Source organism: Botryllus schlosseri, chromosome 4, assembly GCF_051294905.1.
Source record: "Botryllus schlosseri isolate E-star chromosome 4, Bs_hap1, whole genome shotgun sequence".
NCBI classification, from domain to species: domain Eukaryota; kingdom Metazoa; phylum Chordata; class Ascidiacea; order Stolidobranchia; family Styelidae; genus Botryllus; species Botryllus schlosseri.
Genome location: NC_137239.1, coordinates 24226703 through 24251577, shown reverse-complemented (window position 1 = coordinate 24251577; position 24875 = coordinate 24226703). Strand labels below are relative to the sequence as shown.

Sequence of the window (24875 nt, the reverse complement as noted above, 5' to 3'; positions counted from 1 at the left end):
TTTTCTGATGACTCGACTTGACTCGAGTCATTTTCTCAAAATACCGAAATGACTCGACTCGACTCGAGTCAATTTGTGCATTGACTCGACTTGGACTCGAGTCATTGCGCATGAATCGAACCAAGTCATATGACTCGAGACTCAGACGGCCAAGAATGACATTTCATTGTAATTTCGAAGAAAAACCACACTATTGATATTTCGTCTATTGGTGAGGAAAATTAGAATACTATAAATGCGAACCATTTGATATCATAAATAAAATAAATAAAAAGGCGGGTTTACAAATACTTTAACAGGAATTTAAGCAATCAACACAATGACTTGGACTCGGAATCGAGTCATAATACCATGACTCGGACTCGACCCTCTGCTCGCTGACTTGGACTTGACTCGGTAGTGAATTGAAAATGACTCGACTTGACTCGGGTCAAAACGTTAAAGTGAGATTGACTTGTGACTTGGAGCCTTGTGACTTAGTTACAACCGTGGTAAAGTATCTTTTCTAGCATCTGTATTATTAATATTTCGGGTGTAGTTATTGCTTAAACCAGCCATGATGCGAATTTGATTTCTGGGAATAGTTTTACGGAGTCTGTTTTGGTGAGGTTTAGTTCACGGTGGTGAGGTGCCGTGTACGTCTACAGCTTCTGCGAGCAAAATGAGATAGTCAGCGGATTGTTATCTAGGACCCTCCATAAGAATATCATCGCATTTCCGATACATTGGCATGAGGCACGTGCAAGTTTGAAGTAAATATTCGCACAATCATTTATAATATAGGCGCACCCACAAAATATCCCAGCTGCAGGTGATCAATACTGCAGCGGTCTGTGTGATTATTAGTACCGTATTTGGTTGAGGTTAACGTGGCGAGAATTTCAAACTTTATCTACCCCACTCTCTGATCTATAATCCTAATGCAAGCGCGTTCGAAATAGGACCAATGAGACATCTCGGTATGTAAATAGTGTAAATGTTGCGGACAATGTTTCAGAAGAAATGTAATTATCAATCAAATTGAGCTATTAGTACATTGCAGCATGATTGCTGGTAAGCTGTCGTCACTCAAGGAATGAGGTAGTTGGAGTATCCTACATTACCAATTATTGCGTCACATGATAGACTACGCTTGGAGACGTCGTGTCTAGTAGAGATGTACAGGATCAGGATTTTGGATTCTAACAGGTCAGGAATCCGGGTGATTTTTCGGCAACAGGATTGGATCTGGATTCCAAATTTCTCTGTTTTGCCGGATCCGGATCAGGACAGGATTTTTATTTTGACGAAAACCTGATCAGAATCATGTCCAACATGTTTAGATTCAGACAACGTAAAACTTATCTTGTCGGAGTTAATAAATCAATTTTTTACATGTAAAACTGGGTAATATGTATTTTCCGCTTGGGAAAGTTCAACGGCAGAATCGTCTTGAGTTGCTCAATGCTCAATTGCTCATTCGTCAGATCTTGATATCATTTAGGGTTCTTGCCTAATTCGTAATGTCAGAGATTTCAGAATTGATTGGTCGAAATGACGTTGTAACCGCTGACGAAAATACCGTCACAAAGACGAAAAGTGATGTTTGGACACAGTTCCGACACTTGGTACGCAAGCAAGATGGGAAATATTCTGAGTATGTTTTGTGCTGCCAATATCATCTCAACGTTAAACTGATTAGGAGATTGGCTCGAATACTATATTGAGAGTCTTTTCCTTTTGAATGACTCAGAGGTTGGAGATGGCATCGCCTTACTGAAGTATTGGACGAATCCCAGTACAATTGCCATGTATAGTACATAACTCAGTACTTATAGACTTGCTTTTGGGGTAATCAGAATCAGTATTCCTGCATCAAGTGCATCCAGTGAAAGGATGTTCAGTTTGTGTGGGAATACTATTGACAAAAAACTGTCCTTCCTCTCAGCTGACGGCTTAGATGCTTTATTTGTTTTGTAAAGTGCTGGTGAGGATGTTTTCAAGTGAGGTCTGGCTGATTGTGTCATGATTTCTTTTTTTTTCAATCTGTATCTTAACGATTCGTCGATTACCATGTAGCAGCTCTTGAATAAAATTTAAGTTATAGATTGTCTGTTTGCAGTATGTAAACTACTATTATTTTGTAAGTTCATCCGGCCTTCAGCTTCGCGTTGATGTTTTCTTTTTCAGAAATCACATATCGTAATATAATATTTGCCGCTACTCATAGTAACATGGATCATGAAGCAATTTTCGAAAACAGGATTATTTTTGGACTCGGATACTGAAATATGCGATTGCAACAGGATCAGGATTGGATCAGGATTATGATATCATGAAACAGGATTGGATCAGGATCCTAAAAAACCATGATCCGTACATCTCTAGTGTCTAGTAGACTCAGTAGAATATCGGATCAACATTACTGTTGTCATTATTGCATCACAAAATCATGTCATTCCAGGTGCTCCTAAAAACCGTTCCATAAGCACAAGCGTGTATTTGTTCCTACACAGCGTTCAATAGTTCACTAATAACAAAAGCGATCGTATTCCGTGAACAGCGATCAACGTACGCTTCATGAAGCTTTCACAGATCATGATAAAATGTATAAAACACCTAAGTATGGAAGTATGGAAATGTCGTTCCATACCATAGATTAAAATCTTCCATTCCATACCATACTTGCATCGTTTCATATTCCATACCAAAATATCGATCCATACCATACCATACTTCCATACCATACCATACCATACCATACCATGCCCTGCCTTCAACTAGCTCTTTAAAGACCGAAGTCAAAATCACAACAGGTTACATCTTGTGGGCGTGGCGTATATTTCCCCATTGATACAGCCTACTTTCTATACTTCGGTGGCGGTCACTTCAACAGTTATTTTATTACAATTTTTTTGGTTTGGCTCTCAAACTGGGGTCGCGAAGCCGCCTGAGACATTTGAAGTTTCTTGAACACGGGATGAGTTTAATATATGCTGCAACTTGCAAGTAACGTCAATAATCCGAATTATACTACGATTATAAATGTCTTGGTTGCGTTACAGCACCCATACACCGGCGCTGGATTGTGACTGATACCGGACCTTCCACCGATCAGCATATGTTTCTGTAAGGAGTGACTGGTGAATGCGTGTGTTATAGGTGTTAGCTATTGCTTTTATAGCCTGTCTGTCTGTCAAGCATCTGTACAGTATGGGTGTTCAAAAATGGCTTTAATATACATTTTAATAATATAATTTTAATAATATAATTTAATATAATAATTTAATATAATAATAAAAAATGTATATTAAAGTTCTGTAACCCAATAAGTCTCTTCAAAAATGGATTTTTTCTCTAATTGTATTGGCTATTTGATAAAAATTTTATGTTACCTAATTAGGGGCTTCACACAAAATTTGGTTCAATTACAATCAGTAGCCGCATTGCTACAAAAGAAGAAAGTTTTTTATTTAATATATAAATATATATAGAAATATTTTTAATTTTCTGTTCACCCCATTATATTGTTAGGATGTGTACAGAAAAGGTGCTCACCAAATCTGGTTCAATTCCACCCAGTGGAAGCGGAGTTACGTTTGCCAGATTATTATTTTATTCATATCCAAATTTTTGAACTGTAATAGCTCCGCTTCCTCTGGTTGGAATGGAGTCATGAGTGAGTACCGTTTCTGTACACAATCTAACAATTTATAGGGTGAACAGAAAATTTTCCAAATGTTTTTATTTAATTTTAATGTAATAAATTAAAATCTTGCTTCTCTTGTAGTAATGCGGCTACTGGTCGGAATGAAACCAAATTTGGTGTGCAGAGCTACTTTAGCCAACCAAACAATTTTATCAACTAGCCAGTGAAACTGGAAGAAAAAAGTTATATTTGGTCAATTACTTTACCCCACTGTACAGAGAGCGTATTAAGAAAAAACTATATGGAGAAACAAAATATTTCCCTATAGGCTCCTGCCCTATTCCATGATTTTAACATGCCCTTTGAATCTTAGAAACTAGGATATAAATCAAAGTGGCTTAAAACGTGGCGGCGTCATGTTTTTTTTTCGCTTATTGTCAGGTATGCGCTTGAAACAAGCCCAAGCGGTTAAATAGAAGGTATTAGACACCAAAATCGCTAAAATGTATAGGCCTACCTGCTATACGTGTAACCATTGAACATTATTATTTTTGACATGGACTGAAAATATTTTTTGTTCCTCTCGATTTACCTAGATGATAATTATTGGTCCGTCTATAGCAGGGACGGCCGACCCCTGTCCCACAGGGCACATATGGCCTGCGAAGTAATTCTCGATATTACTTATATATATAAAAATAAATATCCAGGTTACCATACATTACTCTTGTCGAATCATTTCCGCATGGATGTTGGTCAAATTTTCTCTAGTTATTTCCAACAAGACCAATTTTTCGGATTGTTCCATATGTAAGATAGGCCCTATTGTGGACTGCGGCTTCCACGCACAATTATGTAAATCTGGAATCAACTCATATTCTTGAAATCCAAATATATATTGAATGTGAATTTCAAAATTATTCCATATCAACAGGGTTGCCATCGACATGGACCCAAAAATAATGACAGTCGAAAGATTAGATTAGCATTAAAAGCGTTTATGTACATATACGTTGTATTTATACGAGTCGTGGCATATCACATTCCAGAAACAACCTGCTCCAGCAATTCCTTGTTAGCATCAAATGCTTCATGGACCTCACGACAGCTCAGGTCTAGGTTTACCTTTACTCAGGGCCGAACAGCACTTCGTCAGCCCCCCTAAAAACACGTTGGTTTTGCCCCCATGGGGGGATAAACCAAACGTCTTCACCTCGTTGTGATTAGAGGCGTCAACCAAGATGGAAAAAGACTGTATATAAAGTTTAGATAAAATCATTTTTTAATCGCGGAGCAAGAACTCCAGTAACAATGCTTGTAGTCTAAGTTCTGGCCGAAGCAAACTTCTTTGCGATGCTGGAATGAGGGAATATTGCTTTGAACAATTTCTATGCGCAATCGTTGGTGCGGAATGATTGCTGGTGCTTGCAGTATGGAACAGTGTTGCCACTCTAGGTTCCCGGAAAAACACAAGATTTTGTCATGAAAAAACACTAGATTAGCGAAAAAACACCAGATTAGTAAATTGCAGGAAAAATTTGCCGTTGCTAAGTAATCATGATGAGCAAGGTACAAATCCATAGATAAAAAGTGTTGTTCTACACATAAATTCGATACATATGCATAATATACTGCATGATTATTCAACGAAAATGAATGAAACAAAATGATATACTGCGTAATTATTCAAGGAAAATTAATGAAAAGAATTCAATAGCGTAAAACAAATCAAATATTGTCGCTTTCGAATTGTACGGCGTCATAAAAATTATCTTTCGATTGTACACCATCCATCAAACATTAGTATCTTTTGTGCTGCATCTTGCTCACTACCGTACATCTGTAACCAAACAATAGGGAGGTGTCCATGTGCAACATACTTAATTTCTACGGCAATGCCAAGAGATTCGTCATGAGCTTCCCCAGAAAACGGAATTTTGATTCACCGAATCCATTGCGCACAGATTACAATTTTTTCAAAAATTCTGGTGGAGGGCATTGACTGAACCTGCAGCTCATTTTGCGATCTTGCCAAAGCAGCCCATCATTCCGACAAATCATCAAGTTCATCAAATATTATCGCAGAGGGAAATTGCACAGCTAGAGGAAGGATTGATTTTACTATTCTGTGCGTTGATAGGCTGTTAACGGATTCAATACACTCAAGTATGATGTCCTCGGCAAATGAAAATCTTGCCCGAATCTGCATACTGAGTTTAACAATACGACAGAGCATCAGAGCGAAATCACTCTTCATTTTTTCATAGACTTTCGCTCATAAGTACGGATTCACAGCGCTTCCTCGTAGACGTACTAATTGCTTCTTACTGCACCACCACACATAATTATTGGAAACAAACACAGCCAGAGACTAAATCGCCTTATCAGCGATAAATTTAGCGTATAATTTAGTAGTCTAAAGTTAGAATATTCCTTGTTCGCACGATTGCAGAAAAACACTGGATTAGCAACATTTTGCGAAAAAAAAAGCACTAGAACACTAGGACGACCGAAAAAACACTAGATCTAGTGTTAAATCACTAGGAGCGGCACCACTGGTATGGAAGGCCCAGATACTCTCAGCAGCAGCAGCCTTGTAGTCTCTAGTCGTTGGTGTTGATCGACTTGTGAAAAAATTATTCATCGACTGGCTCGAATTAATCAATATGACACACTTCTTGTGTTTGGGGGTATCAATATGAGTTGAAATACCGGTCTTTCATATGGTCTCCAGCTTCAGGTTAATGTCGCAATTGCAGATATAGCAGTGTGCGAAGCACTCGCCCTTCAAGCTTCGTTTGATACCTTTCAATTCCTCTCATAATCGTCACGAAAAACGTTTTTATGCATGCTCATTTCAACTACCAAATTTAGCCTCATTAGTAGCTAACACTATATGTACAATATAATTTAGATGAATTTATCAATGATTTATAGCTTTACTTTTTAACCCAAGTGTCGACGCCTTTTTTTCAGTACGCAATAAATGCTGCCTTCTCTACAGCTTATTCTGCTTTAAACTAACCAGAAGAAACCTGGCACTGCTTTTTACTGCTAAGTTGACGTCCGCTGCGTTAGGTTGGTACAGTCGAAACTGCTACACCACTCACTGCCCTAAGCTATTGCACCACTTCGAAGTCAAATCAAGTCGTGCGTACGCCGCGGGAGTTCCTTTCAGTCATGATGTCATAAAATGTCGACGCAAAAGCTTAATTTTAGAATATTATGCAAAACATATACCAGAGGGAAATGATCGAAGTTCTCTGTTGAAAATAAGACAAAATAAGGACGCAAGTCAAAAATAAGGACATTTCTCAGAAATAAGGACAGTTGAGTTTTCTAAGGTGTGGCCCTTCAAAATAAGGACAAATCTTAGAAATAAGGACGATATGGCAACCCTGCATATAAAGGTAATGAGTTCGCATGACATTGCTTCATCGAATTAGTCGCAATGAAAATTTTAGTCACTCACGATCGCTGATATCAGCACATTCAAGATATCGATTTGTACTGTCGGCCATATCGAAGATATGGTAAAGCGAAAAGATAACGGCTCAGTTACTTTGTATTTCGGCACCGATGATTTGATTTCAGACTGGCTTTCACACTTAGCTTTGGTCAACACTTCTTATAATATTTCTATCGTTTCAGGTGAAGGAAGTGAATTTGATTGGCAACGATTTCTCAGCAACAGCACTACGTTCTTTTCTTGGGCATCGTCGGATTGAATCTTTCTCTGGAAATTTGGATTGGAAAGTGAGTTCGATTCTAAGATTTAATTGCGTACTAACAAGTGTAGACGTAATGTTATGTGGGTATGTGACGACTTGTGACGTTACAATCACTGATGATCCGTGACGTCATATTCGCTTGAGAAGGCATTCTGGTACATCTGCATTCATCCACAAGACGTACATTTACCATTGATTTAAAGTGTTTATATTAGCATAGGGTTACCATATTTTTGTGAAGCAAATTCCGGACACTTTTTAGAGCCCACTAGCGGATTTAAAAATGAGGTAAAAGACATTGTATGTCAATATGACGTCATAATAGGAAAGCATTGCCAATCGACTGTATACGGTATACACTATACAGGAATGGAGTGGAACATAGGTCATGAATTGGGCCATCTGTAATGTGAGCCTTTGTCATTGCTACTTGCTAGGGTACCTGCAATAGATTTCTCCACGGGCCGGATGAAATCGTCTGGCGGGCCGTGTCTGGCCTGTCGGGATTGTGTTTGACAGCCCTGCTATACTGTTAGGTTGGTTCGGCTATCTGATTGTGTTTTTTTTAGGTCCGAAACACCATTTTTTCTGCCCCTTTCCGCCCGACCATAGGGTAATGGGCCCTTACTATATGCATTTTGCTGTTAAATTATATGAATGCATTCTGTCAATAATATTGATTCTTCCTTATATTAGGCTACTATAAAATGCACCAGCAGGTTGCACATCCGATGATTTCCAACCTGTTATGGTCGCGACCTCATTTCCAACTTAAAAATGTTCCGTGGCCCAGCTCAAAATATGAATAAGCTGATTACTAAAAAAATTCAGCTTGCTCAAACTTACTCACGGCCTAGGAAGCTGATTACGTCCAACACCGTCGCGATCCCCAGATAAAGGCAAACGACCCCAAGATTTGGAACCACTGTCTGTGACTGAATCATCCAGTCGGCCTTAACCAACTCTAGGAATATACCGTCAGCTTATAATTTCGATTACGATTGGACTTATTTCAGTAAATGTTAGCTATATATATTTATTTTTGTTGCATTTTTTGGCGAGGGTGGTGCCTGGTGCCCATACTAATGTCAATATACGTTTGTATAGAAGAAGAATTTCGAATAGCATAAATCTGCTTGAAAATGCTATTGTTTCTGCTGATTTACAAAAAAATTTTGAGCCTACTTCAAGCCTTCAAAATTCCGGACATTTAGGCATATTTTAGAAATTCCTCCCGGACGCAAATTTTTCACTGAAATTCCGGACATGTCCGGGAAATTCCGGACGTATGGCAACCCTATATTAGCATGTCTCATTAATATCGAGCTATGCAATCGAATTCAGTGAAATGGTGAGTTATGTAGAGTAGCGGCAGCAATACGAGCGCTTAGCGTATATCGAGACCTAAACACGGAAATCAGTTTTCCATTAAATACACAATTGATTGGACTTCGATATTGGCTTACTCGAAACCTGTCAGTTTGTCGACGATCAAGTTTATTGGCAACTCGAATGAATTCAGAATCTGGCCATCAATATTTTTTACAAATTATGTCGCAGTTGCGTGTTCCAACGATAGGTGCCGCCGCGAAATGCACTGAGCAAGTAACAAGCATGATGCGGTCAAAGTAGTCAAGAAATTTAGTCAAGTAGGAGTAGAAGTAGAGAACCTGAAAATTACTTGAGTACGAGTAGAAATATTCCTATTTTATTCATACTAAAACTAAGTCAAGTAGAATTAGGAGTAGCGACGCTAAAATCTACTTAAGTACGCAACTAAGTATGTAGTTGTGAAAAGCGGTCGTAACTGCGCTGTCGTTGACTGTTAAAAGCCGGAAACTGGGCCCTTCCGATGGTACGGAGAGCTTGATTCGTGCTGCTCAGTACAAAGTTTCTTCACATAAGAATTAGACCCTATCGTGGGATGCAAATGATATTTTTGCTTCAGAAAAGCGGCTCTTAACTTTTGTTTACCCCAGATCTAGATTTCAGATAATGTCATGGAATTATGCCCTCCGCAGTATTATAAGGTCCGCAGTTGAGGCTAAAAGCAATACGGAGTTGTAACTCTGTACACCAAATTTCACTCGAGTCCAGCCAGTATAAGCCGACGCATTGCCAATTGAAATTTTGAATTTGTCACAAAAAAATAAATAATAGTTTTTAAAACTTTTACGGCTTCTGCTAGTAGGAATTGAGCCACATTTAGCGTGTAGCGTTTTAGGCAACCTAACAATTTAATCAGTTAATCACAGGGATCAGGCATGAAAGTTGTTATTGAACAACCCCAGTTCAGTAATTCATGCTCACAATAACAAACTGTCGAATACTTTTTAATTGATTGCGAACGCTATTCGACCCACCGTGATCACTTGAAGACGACAGTGGCGAATATAGGCATACCGTTTCAGCCCACAAAACTGTTATCAGATTTACGGATTTTACTGCAAGTGGCTGAATTCGTTGCACTCACCGGCAGACAGTTGTGACGCTTAAGGATTCGTAAGACTCTTGAGACCTGGTGTAAAAGGCCATAGAAGCCGAACACCATATGCACAATACTAACAACAACAAAAAAACTGTCCTATTTCGCGCGACGATTAAAAAGACGAAAATCCCTCATAAATATCTTGTAAATTGGCGTAAATGCAGGGATACCGTTTGCAGTGCTTACAGTTTAGTTGCAAGTCAACTATATTAAACAGTGTTACTTTTGGCTTAATGCGCAGAATGTTACCTGATTTCTTCCGCTAAATCCGTCAACCGTGTCGGTAACGTTTACTGATACTGCGGTCATCACTGGTTGTCTGGTATGAAGTCACGATAATATTTTGATGATAGAATATTAAAGTTTCTGAAAAATTTTCAGGCTGTCAATCTGACTGTAGAAGATTGGATTTTGGAATTGAAGAACGGAGACGATGTCATCGAGATAAGTGGCGACGTGGTTGAAGGTCGCTTCAAAATCAAGGTTGACATGATGACATTTTTACTGATGATCGGATCTTTGCTCATTTGAGCATAGCGTCCTATATGGTGTGGTCGGATGGACACAATGAGAGTGAACAGCTCACTGCATTTGGGTTACATGTTACGTCATACTTTACAATTGGCCAAACACAATTTAGGGTCAATTTTGATCAGCTTGCCGAGTGGAAAATTTGATAAAACGGGTACCAATAGAAAGCTACTGCTGAACCGATTACAAAAATATAAATTTTGTTTTGCCCATGGCCCTAGAATCCTTAAAAATCAGCCTCGTATTTTACATAAGGATGGACTTTAACATTGTGATGCAGCAATGCTCTCTGGGAAAACGAAACTACAACTCGGGAGCAAGGGCCAGACAGCATTGATGTGTCACAAGTAGTATGTATTAGGGCGATATTGGCGCATTCAAGCTTTTCCTAATAAAGAAACTAACTTCTCTAATATAATAAAGAAACAAAGGATAACGGACTTACGCATTTTGCAGAAATGCCGAGGGTGCTTTTCCCGTGACCGATTGCTGCAATCGGTCTGATCGATAAATTATGTTCTGACTGTTATGGCTGATATCCAATTTAAATGAGTTTGGTGTAATTGTATTTCTGGCGTCATTTTCGAGGCTGTTATATTGCGTGACTCGCTATTGGACGATGAGTGTATTCCTAGCAATTTATGTCTGTTGATTTCAAAACTCCACTGACCTATCGTGTCGCGATTTCCGGTTCAATTGAGTACGGATGCTATCTGCGTGTAATCAAAACTGGTTTGCAGTGAATAAAGTTTTATTATCAGGTGAATATTCTCAGGGTTATTGTATTATTTGCTGTAATTTTCCACTTATGATCATCGAATCTTTTTGGATCTCTATGGTGTGTACTCCTACAAAACGGAAACAGTTCCCCCGATGTGACTCGGCGTGTAATCGTGGGTTGGTTAACCCAATTTCTCTTGAATGTGATTGGGTTAGGGAACATTTGCATATTGAACATCGCATCTGCAGCAATCGGTCATGGGGGGAGCACCCTCGGCATTTCTGCAAAATGCGTAAGTCCGTTGTCGTAAACTGACTATTGCGTTGAATAACTGACTGAAGCTTTATTAAAGCAAAGGTAACCAATGTGGCTTTAAGCAAAATAGAACACAACTGACAGCAGAACAGAAGAGAATAGAATGACACGGTAACGATGAGTCGACACTGTACTGTACAACGTAACTAATCAGATGAAAGTCATTATTGCCTAATTGCGGATCACCACATTCTACCCCCCTAGCATTTTGTAAATTCACATATAAAAATGACACAAAAACATCAATGACTAACAAAATAACCATACCGATCCGGCTGGCGCCTAACTCTAGTTCAGTGGTTCTTAACCTTGCCCCCAGCGCCCCCCAGGGGGCGCTGGCGATTTTGAAGGGGGGCGGAAACGCTCAGGGGGCGATATGGGGGGCGCTGGGCTCAGGGTGGCGGTATAGGGGGCGCTGGAGGAAAATGGCTTCGCAGTAGATGATGTGGTGAAGGACACATCCTTAATGAGTATTCAGAGCAAATTAACACCGAAAACTTCGTTACATATAGCCTTCAAAATACATATAGGTTTAATTGTCCATGGGCGCCTAAATGACTGACACCGAATGTTCCTGTCTTGGCAATCTGAACCCCAGAAGACGAATTCCATCTGGCAGGGGAAAATTATATGTCAGTGAAGAAATACCAATCTGAAATCGTGTGCGTCTTTTAGTTTAGTACGATTGGGCGACAGGGATATTCCTGTTGGGCGATTCTATATTTTTTGATATTACAGACAGGGGGTCACGAAATAACATCATGCAACGAAGTCATACCAACGGGTTCGCCCGCCCGAATATGTTTAATTATTAGTAACGGGCCCTACAATTTCCAAGAAACCTCACAATGTTCGCTTTAAGTTTTGATGAGTCTGCGCACACACAACAACTCACTGTACTGACCCCTGGACAACAGTGCGTATCGACTAAAAAAAGGTAATAACTTCGGATTTGTTGTGCGCAACGTAGATTTTCTGTGCGCAGAGACCGTGTCAGCACTGCGCACGTGCGCAGCTTAGAGGGAACATTGCACCTCACTCAGCTCTACCGGTAAATGTGTTTACGTGAGCAGTGTGAGGATAAAAATTAATCTCAATTTACATGCAATTCCCGATGATATTGACCAATTCAATCAATAATTAGTGAAATTTTTCGCGCTTCGCGCGACTAGGCGAGAATAGCTGCCTCAGTAAATGGACACCCAATGTAGATACCTAACAGGCTTTCAGCAAATAGAGGACAGGCTAATGGGGGTCTGGGGGTGAACTCTCCCAGAAGCTTTGTTTATCGCCCGATGGGGGCCCAGGACCAACGTTTTTTGTTTGGGGGGGCTTGACGGAGTGCTGTTACGGCCCTGGTAACGAATAATTGTACCTGCGGGCACGCCCGAATATGTTTAACTATTAATTACGTGCCCTTTATCTTCCTATACAACAGCTCACTCAGTTTATCGCGACTTATATATGGAATTACCACCTATTCATTCATTCATGCATTATAGAAAATTTTGGTACCTAGGGCGACCAGACCACACAAACTTTGCTGACCATCGAAATCACGATAGGGCAGTGGTTCCCAAATGGTGGGGAATTCCCCACTGGTGGGGAATTCAATGGTTTATGGTGGGGAATAGACGCATTTGTTAAGCATTATATACACTATACAGAATAGTCTACATATTTACGGAGAGACATGCGCGATTACCGTTACCAGTTAACTGCTCTCTAATTTATGTAACGAAAATTATATTGCGTGTTCTTCACAAAAACTCATTTTTAACTGTAGATAACCAATCGCTGCCATCACGACCAGTACCACGCGAAATATCGCTTTCGCTAAATTTTGAGGGTTACCGGTGTTCGGTAATCGGTTCACATTACGTTTTATGTTGCCATTATAGGCGATTGACTTGCGTACTGGTGTGTGTTGTGTGTCTTGTGTACTCAACCAAGTAAATAGCTGCTCCGTAACGACAAAAGTTAAAAGGAAATACGACGATAGTTTTTGGTAGTGGGGAATGAAGACTCGGAATTAACCTGAAGTGGGGAATGAAGACAAAAAGGTTGGGAACCACTGCGATAGGGGGTTTGTGGGGGCGAAGCCCTCAGAAGTTCGGTTTATCACGTTATGGGTGCGCAAGGCAATCGTTTTTAGGGGGTTGACGAAGTGCTGTTAGGGCCCTCCCTCTTACTCATTGTATTTATTACATTCCTTACATTATGAAGTTGGGGGGGCGCTGGAGCACGATAATTTTTGAAAGGGGGCGCTGGAGGAAAAAAGGTTAAGAACCACTGCTCTAGTTGAACGCCAAAGCTCGACATCTAGATTTCTACTCGAATCATATGGTACATCCTCTGAATGGTTAGATTCTTGAGGCTCTTCATCAGATGACTTCAATTCAACGCTAGAAACTTCGCGACTTGGCTCGTGGCCATCGATATCAACAGGACAAGGTTCAGCATGTTCCGTTTCAGGTTTAGTCGACGGTGTTTCTTCTCCAGTAGGAAAGCGGGCCAAATCGTTGAGTGAGACGTTGGACTCGCGGCCGTTAGGAAGACGAACACGTGCGTAAGTCGGGTTGGCTTCAAGAAGTTCAACCTCAGAACATAGTTCGTCGCCCTTGTGTCTGACGAATTTGCGTAAGAAAACTGGTCCCGGTGTCAATAGCCAGGATGGCACGCTATTCCCCACCATACTTTTTCTTGGAAAGGAAAAGAATCGGTCATGCGGTGTTGAATTAGTTGACGTGCAAAGTAGCGATCGAACTGAATATAGCGCATGAGAAAGAGCGTCAGCCCAACATGATTCTGAGACTCCGGTTGATTTCAAAATGAGTTTGACAGTTCGCCATAATGTTTGATTAAGGCGTTCGCACTGCGAATTTCCTGTTGGGTGGTAAGGCGTAGTGAAGCTAGTTGCAACCCCGCGAGAATGTAAATAATCCTTGACTTCCTTGGACACGAAAGCGGTGCCTCGGTAATTGTGAACGTATCGCGGAAGTCCAAAAACAGCGAATAGTGTCGACAAACACGAAACGACGGTTAGCGCGGAAGTGTTGCGACATGGAAATGCGAACAGAAAACGACTATATTCGTCTATGACAACGAACATGAAAGGGGATTTGTTGGATTTTAAAGGCCGTTTTAAGTCTACGTTGATTCTTTCCCTGGGTTTTGTTGCTTTCACAAGCACTTGCGGATTGCATTTGTAGAAATTGGGATGATTTGAGCACAAATGCGGCAACTAGCGCAGGTCTCACGGACGTCATTAAGGGAGAACGAGAGACTTTTCGAACGAACGAAATGATGCAGCCTTGTGACTCCTGGATGACCCAGAGTGTCGTGTATGCGATTTAGATTAGAACCCAACTCACAGGGTGAAATCGATGCGCAATACGAAGATGTGGTCCGCGAAAACATATCAGCCGCAACATTCAGTGCCCCCGGTTTGTGTACGATATCATACGAAAATTGACCAAGTTCGACACGCCACAGCTGGATTTTGGTATTTTTAATTTACCTTTAGATTTGCCGTCAAACATGAACGCGACAGATCTCTGGTCAGTAACAAGAGTGAAATGTCTGCCATGTAAAAAATGAGCCCATGTACGAACTGCCGCGATAATTGAGCCGCAGTGGCGTAGCAGCCACTTGGCGGTTCTGGCTCTGCGCCAGGGGCGGCAGGCTCCAAGGAGGCGGCAAAATGAGGCTAACACAGTGCACACAGCTGGCTAAAGCAGCGTAATTGGTAGTCCTATAGCTGGCGTCCCGTGAGCTAAAATTTAATCAAACTGGTCTTAAACGAAAGCTAGTGTCACGCTAATTCCGAAAACACGAATTAATATGTAAACATGACAATGGAACCATTCCGAAATAGCCATCAAGGGCGCGTGTTCCTAACAATGGTTGATTAGTTAATGCAAAGCTACTGCATTCGACACCTTATTTATACTCGTGTCTGGAGCTTCATCTGACCATTGGTGTTTCAATTAAGGGCTGTGCGAGGAGCTTCTCAAAGCTCAAACTGATTAAGTCTTATTTACGTTCTTCCAGGAATGATGATCGGCTATCAGCTCTATCGATAGCAGTGGTTCTCAACCTTTTTGTCTTCGCGGACCACTTTTGGACCGCCACAGACCCCCATGGACACCCTCAAGTTTTCGTTCAGAATTAGCTCAATTATCGTGCAACAGCCAACTGTCTCGTGCAAACATTGATTTTAGGTTAGTAATAATAAACAGCCAGAAAATATATTTTATTCAAAATAACATCACACTGTATGTCGAAATTGGGTAGACTTTTAATATTTCGAAACGAATTCTTCACCTGTATTTATTGTCTTGAAAATTCTCGTCTTTGATTGGATATGAACGAGTGCCGAAAGTCCATTTCCACAAAGATATTGGTGGCGAATGTAATATTAACGCGTAACGCTTCCGACGATAGCTTTTGGTGTGTGTTTGTAATGAACATATCATGTCCACGCAGCCTATATAGTTATTTCTATCTAGCATATCTCATCTTGAAGGTATTTAGTGGTTATATCACAGAAGAAAATGGACTTCGTGGCGGCGCGGTTTCAATTCCCTCATTGGGACAGATCAGGAAAAAAGTTCAGGAACTTCTATTTCAAACGAATGTTTACAAATTTGCTGCGACTGACAACTGCAAATCCAAATTGCTATCTTCAACATTTAAGTTTTCAGAAACCTTAACAAAACATTTATAAACAGCAATATATATTTGCATCGGCATGCCATTGGTAAGTTGACAATAAAATGAGTTTGCACAGTCGGATATCTCATCTCAGACGACCATTTTAATGACGTGAGTCCTAAAGTTTTAGTAATTATGAAGCGAAGCGGAAACTGTCCCATGCTTTTCCTAAATAAAAAAAATGTAAATTAGGTTACCAATGACTTTGCAATGACCAGAGGCTTTGTAGACCCCTGAAAATGCTTCGTGGCCCACCAGGGATCCGCGGATCCCCGGTTGAGGACCACTGGTCTATAGAAAGAGACTACATTCAAAATCTTGAATTTGAGGATATTATCGCTGATTTTTCATCGGATTTGAATAAAATAGTATTTACGGTGAGCACAACTATAATAAATAAACCAAGAATCGGTCACCGTAAATACTATTTTATTAAAATCCAAATTTTTCGACGGCAATAACTCCGCTTCCACTGGTTGGAATTGAACTAAATTTGGTGAGCATCGTTTCTATAGACAGCCTAACACTTTCATGGGTGAGCAGAAAATTTTAAAATTTTTTATCATTTATTTTTATATAATAAATAGAAACTTTCTTCTCCTGTATCAAAGCGGTTACTGGGTGGAATTGATCCAAATTTTGTGTGTAGGCTTAAATTAGGTAACCTAACAATTTTATCAAGTATAGCCAGTACGATTTGAGAAAAAAAGTCATTTTTGAAGAGCCCTATTGCACAATACATTCGTTCGCTATTTCTTGTCCTTAATATTTTTGGCCTTATTAACGTTGAGACGGTGAGGCTGAGACGCGGCGTATTACTTGTAATTATTTTTATTGACAAGATTGTTTGAACATGAATCTATATTGATATTAGCTGTGGTCTACTTAAGGGGCGGCATTTTAAGCGAAAGCCAGGGGCGGCAGCACATGCTGCTACGCCAGTGAATTGAGGACGCTTCTTTCTCAACAGAGGAGTAGCGCATTTCACTTGGGGATAGTGATTTAGACATGAACCCGACCGGTCGACCGTTTTGACCAAGGATAGCTGCAATGGCTGCATTAGAAGCATCGCACTCTATTGTGAACGGACTTGTCTCGTCGATCCTACCGAGAGACGCGTCAACTAACTCGCGTTTTAAATCGTTAAAGGCGATGGATGCATTTTCGGAAAGCGGAAATTTTTCGACGGAATACAAAGGACGGATTTTGTCGAAAAAGTTGGGCAACCATTTGGCATAGTAGGCAAACATGCCACACACTCGTTCTAGTTCTGGGTTGTTGCGTGGCGGCAATAAATCGATTACCGGCTTTAGTCTTTCTGGGTCCGGTTTGATCACGCCATGCGACACGCGATAACCGAGCAAGTCTATTTCCGTTGAACGGATGATCGACTTCGAATGATTGAATGTGAGGCTGAATCGCTGAGCAGCATTGAGAAACGCTTCGAGATTTCGATCGTGGTCGTCCTTATCCATACCGCAAACAGTAATATTATCCAGATAAGCGAAGGTGCCCGTGAGCTTGTTGTCTTTTATGACGTTGTCTATTATTCTTTGAAATGCCGAAACTCCGTTGGTGACTCCAATCACGATTCTTGCTTTTATGAGACATTTGGGTACTCCGATTGCGCTGAAGTATGAGATCATTGCAGTTACTGTTTTCCTGCTGTCAGTGGCCTTTCTCATGCAAACCCCTTCATAATGACCTAGGACTCCACAATAGCCACACTCGCCCCGTTTCGCTGGACATTTATATCGGGAGTGGAATGACTGACCGCAAAAAAAGCACTTCCGATCAGGTTTGATTGTTTTGCTCATTGCGTTGAGTCGACTGTTAGTTTCTGCGGATGATAGTTCGACTTCAGGATTCAAAGATTTTTCCAGCGGTTCGACGCCGACAGATGAACATGGAGTGCTGCAATAGATACTAGAGCTTCGCTGGGCGAATTCTAATGAGCGGGCTTTTGAGATCGCCATTTCGAGGGTTACAGCACCGTCACTTTCTAATAATCTCTGATTGAAAACGTTTGATCGGAAACCAGTAACGAAAGCGTCGCGGATGGACTCCTTGCGATGATCATCCGCCGAGAGAGTCTTGAATGTGCAATCTTTCGCTAGATCTGCCAAGGCACGGAAAAATTCCTCGATCGTCTCTATGGGCTTCTGAATACGGATTACTATAGCATGTGGCGGACGAAGATTTCGTTCTTTTGCTTGATATAAATTTTGTCGAGAAGTTCTATTGCGGTATCGTCAGTCGAACTTTCTTCAAAATAGGAATAGACAGACGACGACACGAAATTCGCAGTGTTGGGATGACTCGAGTCATGACTTGACTCGAGTCAACTTTTTCGTATGACTTGACTTGACTCGAGTCACTTTGGGAAAATGACTTGACTTGACTTGACTCAGAGCTTCGAAAATGTGCATTGACTCGTGACTCGGAGTAAAATTTACGAGTCAATTTCAAGTCATAAAGTAAACAGTGTCAAATAAATCGCTGTATCTTGTGTATGTTCGGATTGTTCCAGATGCGCCGTTGTCACTTGTGAGAGCAACCAGTCATTCAATGATTCTACGGTACACTAATCCTCCATTGTTACATCACAAATAAACTGACCGAAACGAAACGATCATAGCTTACGTTATCGAAGTAGTAGTAGAAGATAAATCTAAATAGCAATATGTGCCTCTGTTTCTTAGACGGCTCAATGCTTACGTTGCGCTGTGCTCACATTTACCAACCCTCTTGTATGATTTAAATCAACAAATTTGGTTTGTGCGTTTATATTCTCACGGACCTGTAGATGGGCAGTGCAGGCTATTGTATAACATCAATTTGTTTCAACTTATCGAAGCTTCGCATTAGGTCCTATATTTTGGCTGATAATAACTGACTGTAGCTGAACAGTTACTCGCGTATTTTATTAGCAGTTTTAATTGTGCGCGAGGGAGACAACGTCTTTTTACATGTACATTTACCTAGATATTTGTTACTTGATTTAAGATAAATGATCAGTTAGTCTAGTTTTCACACAGCTAGCAAAATGTTATGGCTTTGAATCATCACTCATACTTCGAAAATTCAATTTGACTTGAATTGTGACTTGACTCGTGACTTGACTTGACTTGACTCGACTTGACTCGAGTCACTTCCAAAAAACGAGTGACTTGACTTGACTCGAGTCACCTTTGAAAATCGATTGACTTGACTTGACTCGAGTCAAAATCTGCAATGACTCGAGATGAATCGTGACTCGAAGGTAGTGACTTGATGCCAACACTGGAAATTCCTTAAGATCTTCAGCTTGTCGATTTGTGTATCTTGATCAAATGTTGAAAGAAAATTATCGAAGGTCTTCTTCCAATGCTTATACTGTTTTTCAGCAGAGGCGGAGTCCGGACTGATATCGAGCTTGTCTGATTTCAGAATCCTTTCTGCCATACTTCTATGTTGCTTAAATTGTCGTAAACTGACTATTGCGTTGAATAACTGACTGAAGCTTTATTAAAGCAAAGGTAACCAATGTGGCTTTAAGCAACATAGAACACAACTGACAGCAGAACAGAAGAGCACGGTAACGGTAACGATATGGCGACACTGTACTTTACAACGTACCTAATCAGATGAAAGTCATTATTGCCTAATTGCGGATCACCACATCCGTTATCCTTTGTTTCTTTATTATATTAGAGAAGTTAGGTTCTTCTTAATAAAAAAAGCTTGAATGCGCCCATATTGCCCTTAAACATACTACTGTGACTTGCCAAACTCCATTAAAATGCAAAGTTCATTGATTTCACTGCAAAGCAGCAAAACAACACCATAGGCATGTACACTAATGACTTTGCGCTGTAGTATAGCTAGGCTTTGGCTTATGACGTAATTATGGACGTTATTATGGCGTAAGCGGTAATTGACATCATCATCATCAGATCATACCCAATACAGGGTTGCGATTTGAATCGACTATTTAATTTCATTCAATTCAAATTACCTTTTAACAAACTTTAATCAACTTTACTCAATTCAAATAATTGCGCAATACAATGAAACGATGGTCGGGAGTTGAAGCGAATCGAAGTATTCTATTAATTCAAATCCAGAAGTGTTAGTAATTCCACTTTTACGAAGTACTCTAGTATTGTATCTTGACTTGCAGTAACTACTCAAGTTAATCAACTTTTCCGCCGCTCTACTTCTACTTGTACTTTGTCATATTATGCGACTCATTTCCTTACTTGTCGCTTTTTAAAGTTTGTCAAGCAGAAGTATTATGTACTGCCAATAAGAAAGAGAGTTACCATGAGTCATGACGAAGAAATTCAGTGACTGTTTCACGGAGAGTCGAGAATTTCGTAATAATTCGTGCAAGATAGAGAGGGAGTAAGCTAATGTATTTTTATTAGAGTCTCAATATAGGCCTATATAATTAATGTTGTGGTTGCATGGCTCATGTGCGCAATTTCAGACGACTATTTTGGCAATCCATGTTCTGATAACGAGATCACACTGCCTTGCACGCATTGGCTATATGTAGTGGCAATATTCTCTCATGATTGATCGTATCTCTGAGAATGAATCGTTCGTTGGTTGTGATCTAACTGACATTCTTTTCACAGACATCTACTCTGTCTTTCGACCGCGTTGATAGCGCAGCCATCATGGGGTTTCTCGGGATACTTTTCGATGCAGAATTTATCAAATTGAATGAACAACGTCAACTGTTGACCAAACAGGACGATTTGCGGCAGTTATCAGATCGTAAATTGGAAAAGGTCACATACTGATATTTTTCTTCTCATAAATATACAGAACGTTGGATCTTGATTAACCGATTCTTTTATTCTATTTTCTTCAACTCTTATCCATACTTTATCCACAAGTAGGTAATCAAGTAATCACTGTCCAATTATAACAGATATCAGGAGTATGACGATTTCTTGTGCGTGCATGAATCAAACATAATTCGGATTGTTTCGTATGCATATGCGATATTTCATTTCAGAGCTGCATGACATGACTTTTTGTTGCAATTTAAGTAGAGTGGATATGGTGTTTCGTAATTTCAAGTTTCAATCTTAAGTTTGGACGATTTAACATGAAAAACATTTTTGTTGATATAGGATGCGCAGGTCAGTAAGACGGATGTTTCAATTAACAACTTGTGTCGTCAATATCTCCTTAACTTGCGTCTCTTGCGTAAAGGTAGTCAGCCTTGCTAATCATGTAGCAATGCTCGAAGACCGCGATCTAGACGATGAATTGCCCGAAAGGGCGACGAAGGCCCGAATGCACCGACGCCAATTATGGGTTAACTTTACCCATGCTTTTGCAGAAACAAAGCAAATAACGCATGCTTAGGACTAAATGGCATTTGCATGGTGTGTTAGGAGGCCTGTGACCGAATTAGCACATCACTGTATACTGCACTAGGCCTTTATAAGCAATGAACCACTGAAATAGAAGTAGCTAGTTGAATTTATACGCGATTGCAAGTAGAACTAGCTAAGACTTGTTAAAACTACTCCAAGTCCAAGTAGAAAATGTAAGATCTTATAAGTTGGGTTGAGCAAAATCGAATACCTGAGTGATTCGATTCTGAATCACGTAATATGATTCGAGTGGAGAAATCGAACATCACTCGTTGTGACGTCATAACAGAATGTAACATGTCAAAGTTCAAATGTGTATCTTTTAGGCGACCACAAAGAATATAATGTCTTTTCTCCATCACATGAAAGATACTTTGATATTTTTCCGACCATACCGATTTCATTGCACTTGATGACAATGTTGTGGGATGATGATGATTTCTGAAATGTGCTATATCCGGTAAGGTTCGTAGATTTGTATGTCTCGTATGCTACGACACGACCAATCACGGTTTCAAGGCTTCAACAGTGAAAATTAGTATCGAAACTATAATTCTCGTTGATAAATAAACTTTCAGTGGCGTTGAGCGTATAATTTCAGTGCTGGAAAAAAAATCGTGTTTTACTACTCGACTCGAATCATTAATATTAATACTTCATTTAGATTGTGCCCAGCCCAACTTATAAGTACTCAAAATAAATAGTTTTCCAAAGTATTTCTAGTCGACGGTTCGAAAATATTCGGCAGTTCATCGGTGCTGGCTACCTTTTAAATTACGAGATGCGTCCCTGCGAGTAACGCAAAATGATTATTGACGTCACAAGTTGGTTCAATCATGAATTTATGTGTGAAATTGTGATATTAAACTCGTACTTTTCAGAAGTAGAAGTAGGCTACATCGTTACACACCATCAGACTTGGATAATTAGATAATTCTGGTTGTCTAATTTCACTAATTTAGAGCGAAATGCTAGTTACAATTTAATTTGTGTAATGCTTCTATGCTCTAATTCTAATCAAATTTGTGAAATGCTCGTATACTCTAATTTTAATTCGTGTCTAGTTTATTGTTTTCCTGAAAAGGCCTATTTGTCCGCGGCATTTTTGTAGCGAGTTAAGAAGCAACGTCACCCGTACAGGGAAATCCTGTGCCAAGTCGCCATCGCATTGCTTGTACCGTACAGTCATTCAGGAGAACTGTATAGTGCAGAAGCCATCAACTCAAAACGGGTCGCTGACCACTTTTCGAAATTCGTGGAGGCCGCGGGCCGGAAGAATGCGGTGTCGAGACAAAATAGTCCGTACAGTTGAGCAGCCACGTTTTCAAACTTTATGTTAGTACAACGCTGTGCTCACTAGCAAGGGCGATGGGCATGTTTACTATACATCAGAAGTAATATTTTATCAAAGTAGTACAAATACAACAAGAAATATCATGACTTCATTTTATTTTAAACTATATGAGCTGCGTCCGATACCTGACAACGCTTTAGGACGTCCTGGGCCTGTTTCTAATCATCTCGGTCTTGTCAGTGTCTGAGCCATTGCACGTCAAGGCATTATACTTATTCAGAGCAGCTGACTCTCCATTGATGAAATGCTGTTTCCATCGCCCAGCCCGTTTCAGCTAGTGAGGAATAGTACAGACGAATAGCTTTACTTGAAACAACAACAATAATTTGAAACTTAAATCGGTTTCAGCATTTCAAAATGCTGTCTTCCGCATTCTTTAAAAATCACAAATCAGAATGCTGGCCGCAAAAAATGACCTGGCGGGCTGCGTGTTGATGACCCCTGGTACAGTGCAAAACGAGCCAAGCTTGTGTGTACAAACATTAACCATTCTCATGGCTATGGAAATGCAGTGTGATTCGATATGAAGTGAACGTTTTGCTTTAATTATTTCTCATTCACCGTTTCATTCAATTTCCAAGTTTTTGCAAATTCGATAATTCTCATTCTGATTTAATTTGAAAAATTTGTGTAGCTCTAATTCTATTCCTAATCTATTTTTTTTTTAAATATTCAACTCTAATTCTAATTCTAATCCAATTCTGAAAAACTGTGTAGCTCTAATTCTAGTTCTAAACTAATTTTGAAAAAAAACTCCATATCTCTAATTCTAATCTTATTTTTGAAAAAATGTGTACCTCTAATTCTAGAACTAATCTAATTGGAAAAAACGGTGCACTCTAATTTTAATTCTAATTTAATTTTGAAAAACTGTAACTCTGATTCTAATATAATCCAGAAAAGCCGAAGATTATCTAGCTGTCCAAGTCTACGCTCCATATCGTAGTGTACGCTCAAGCATTGGCCTAGTTGGGCACGATGGGAAACAATGCCTGATCTATATCGTGGGCTTGGAAACCAGGTTTTTTGAAATTTAAAATAAGATATCCTTGTGTCCGTACCCAGTTTTACGCAGTTTCCAATATGTTCTACGGTTCGGTTAAGATTCAACCTTCACGTAAACATGGTGGTTATTACCAAAGTACTTCTAATTGTCGAAGTACTTTGATTAAATATTTCCCACTTTCACTAATTACTCAAGTCGTTATGAATTAGGACTAGTTTTACTTCTACTATGCAGTTTTCATGTTTTTAGGCAAAATTTGGCCTGGAGTAGTTACTCTTTTACTTACTTATCGCGACTTCTACCTAAGTATCGACGACGACTACTTTGACCACCACTACTTATATCATATGTCTATACAATACTGAAGGATATTCATGGGTAGACTCTAATGAAAGATCATGCTTAAGAATGCGACTAACACCTATTGCAGTGTATGCAATGTATACAATGAAATAATTGTAACAAACCACTATTATACTGTAAATATATGAATATCGATTTCAATACATGATCGCGTCACGATAATGTCATCTTACCTCATGAAGCCAATATTGTGTTCAGATAAGCAAGATATTGCTAGATTGCACTGAGGAAGAAGATATCGATTGGTCCGTTATAGAAACGTCTCGGAAAAAGTATCAAGTACGATTCCTCATTCGATTTTAATAATGTTTTCGCACGCATTTATATTTCCCTATCATATTATCTCGAAAATCGGAATGGATCATTCTTTAGGCGTCTATCTTAACTTCCGGGAATAACTGTCTTTAATCAAATTACCGAGTCTTATCTCAAGATTTAACTAGTTACGTCTTTCGCATTTGAGATGGAGGTCTTGGAAATTGCTGTGAATGGTCAGATTTCCGTCGACGATTACAACAGAATTTTGAACCGCGGCAGAGCAATTTCCGTTTTTGGCAGTATCCATGCGATGTTCTACATTGCGAAAAAAGATGAATTCAGAAATATCGTTGAAGCTTGCAAGCAAAATAAGGTAGTAATTATGATCC

At 39.8% G+C, this 24875-nt stretch overlaps 1 protein-coding gene across 1 annotated transcript in view; it reads left to right on the top strand.

Annotated features, from left to right (window-relative positions):
- Positions 1-24875, top strand: part of LOC145438296 (uncharacterized) — a 65815-nt gene that overhangs the window by 20284 nt on the left and 20656 nt on the right. Inside the window, exons 3-7 of the mRNA XM_080315689.1 lie at positions 7280-7384; positions 10229-10330; positions 20753-20908; positions 24427-24507; positions 24692-24859. Of these exons, the coding sequence (XP_080171815.1) occupies positions 7280-7384; positions 10229-10330; positions 20753-20908; positions 24427-24507; positions 24692-24859 (612 nt within the window). The remainder of the gene's footprint in view (positions 1-7279; positions 7385-10228; positions 10331-20752; positions 20909-24426; positions 24508-24691; positions 24860-24875) is intronic.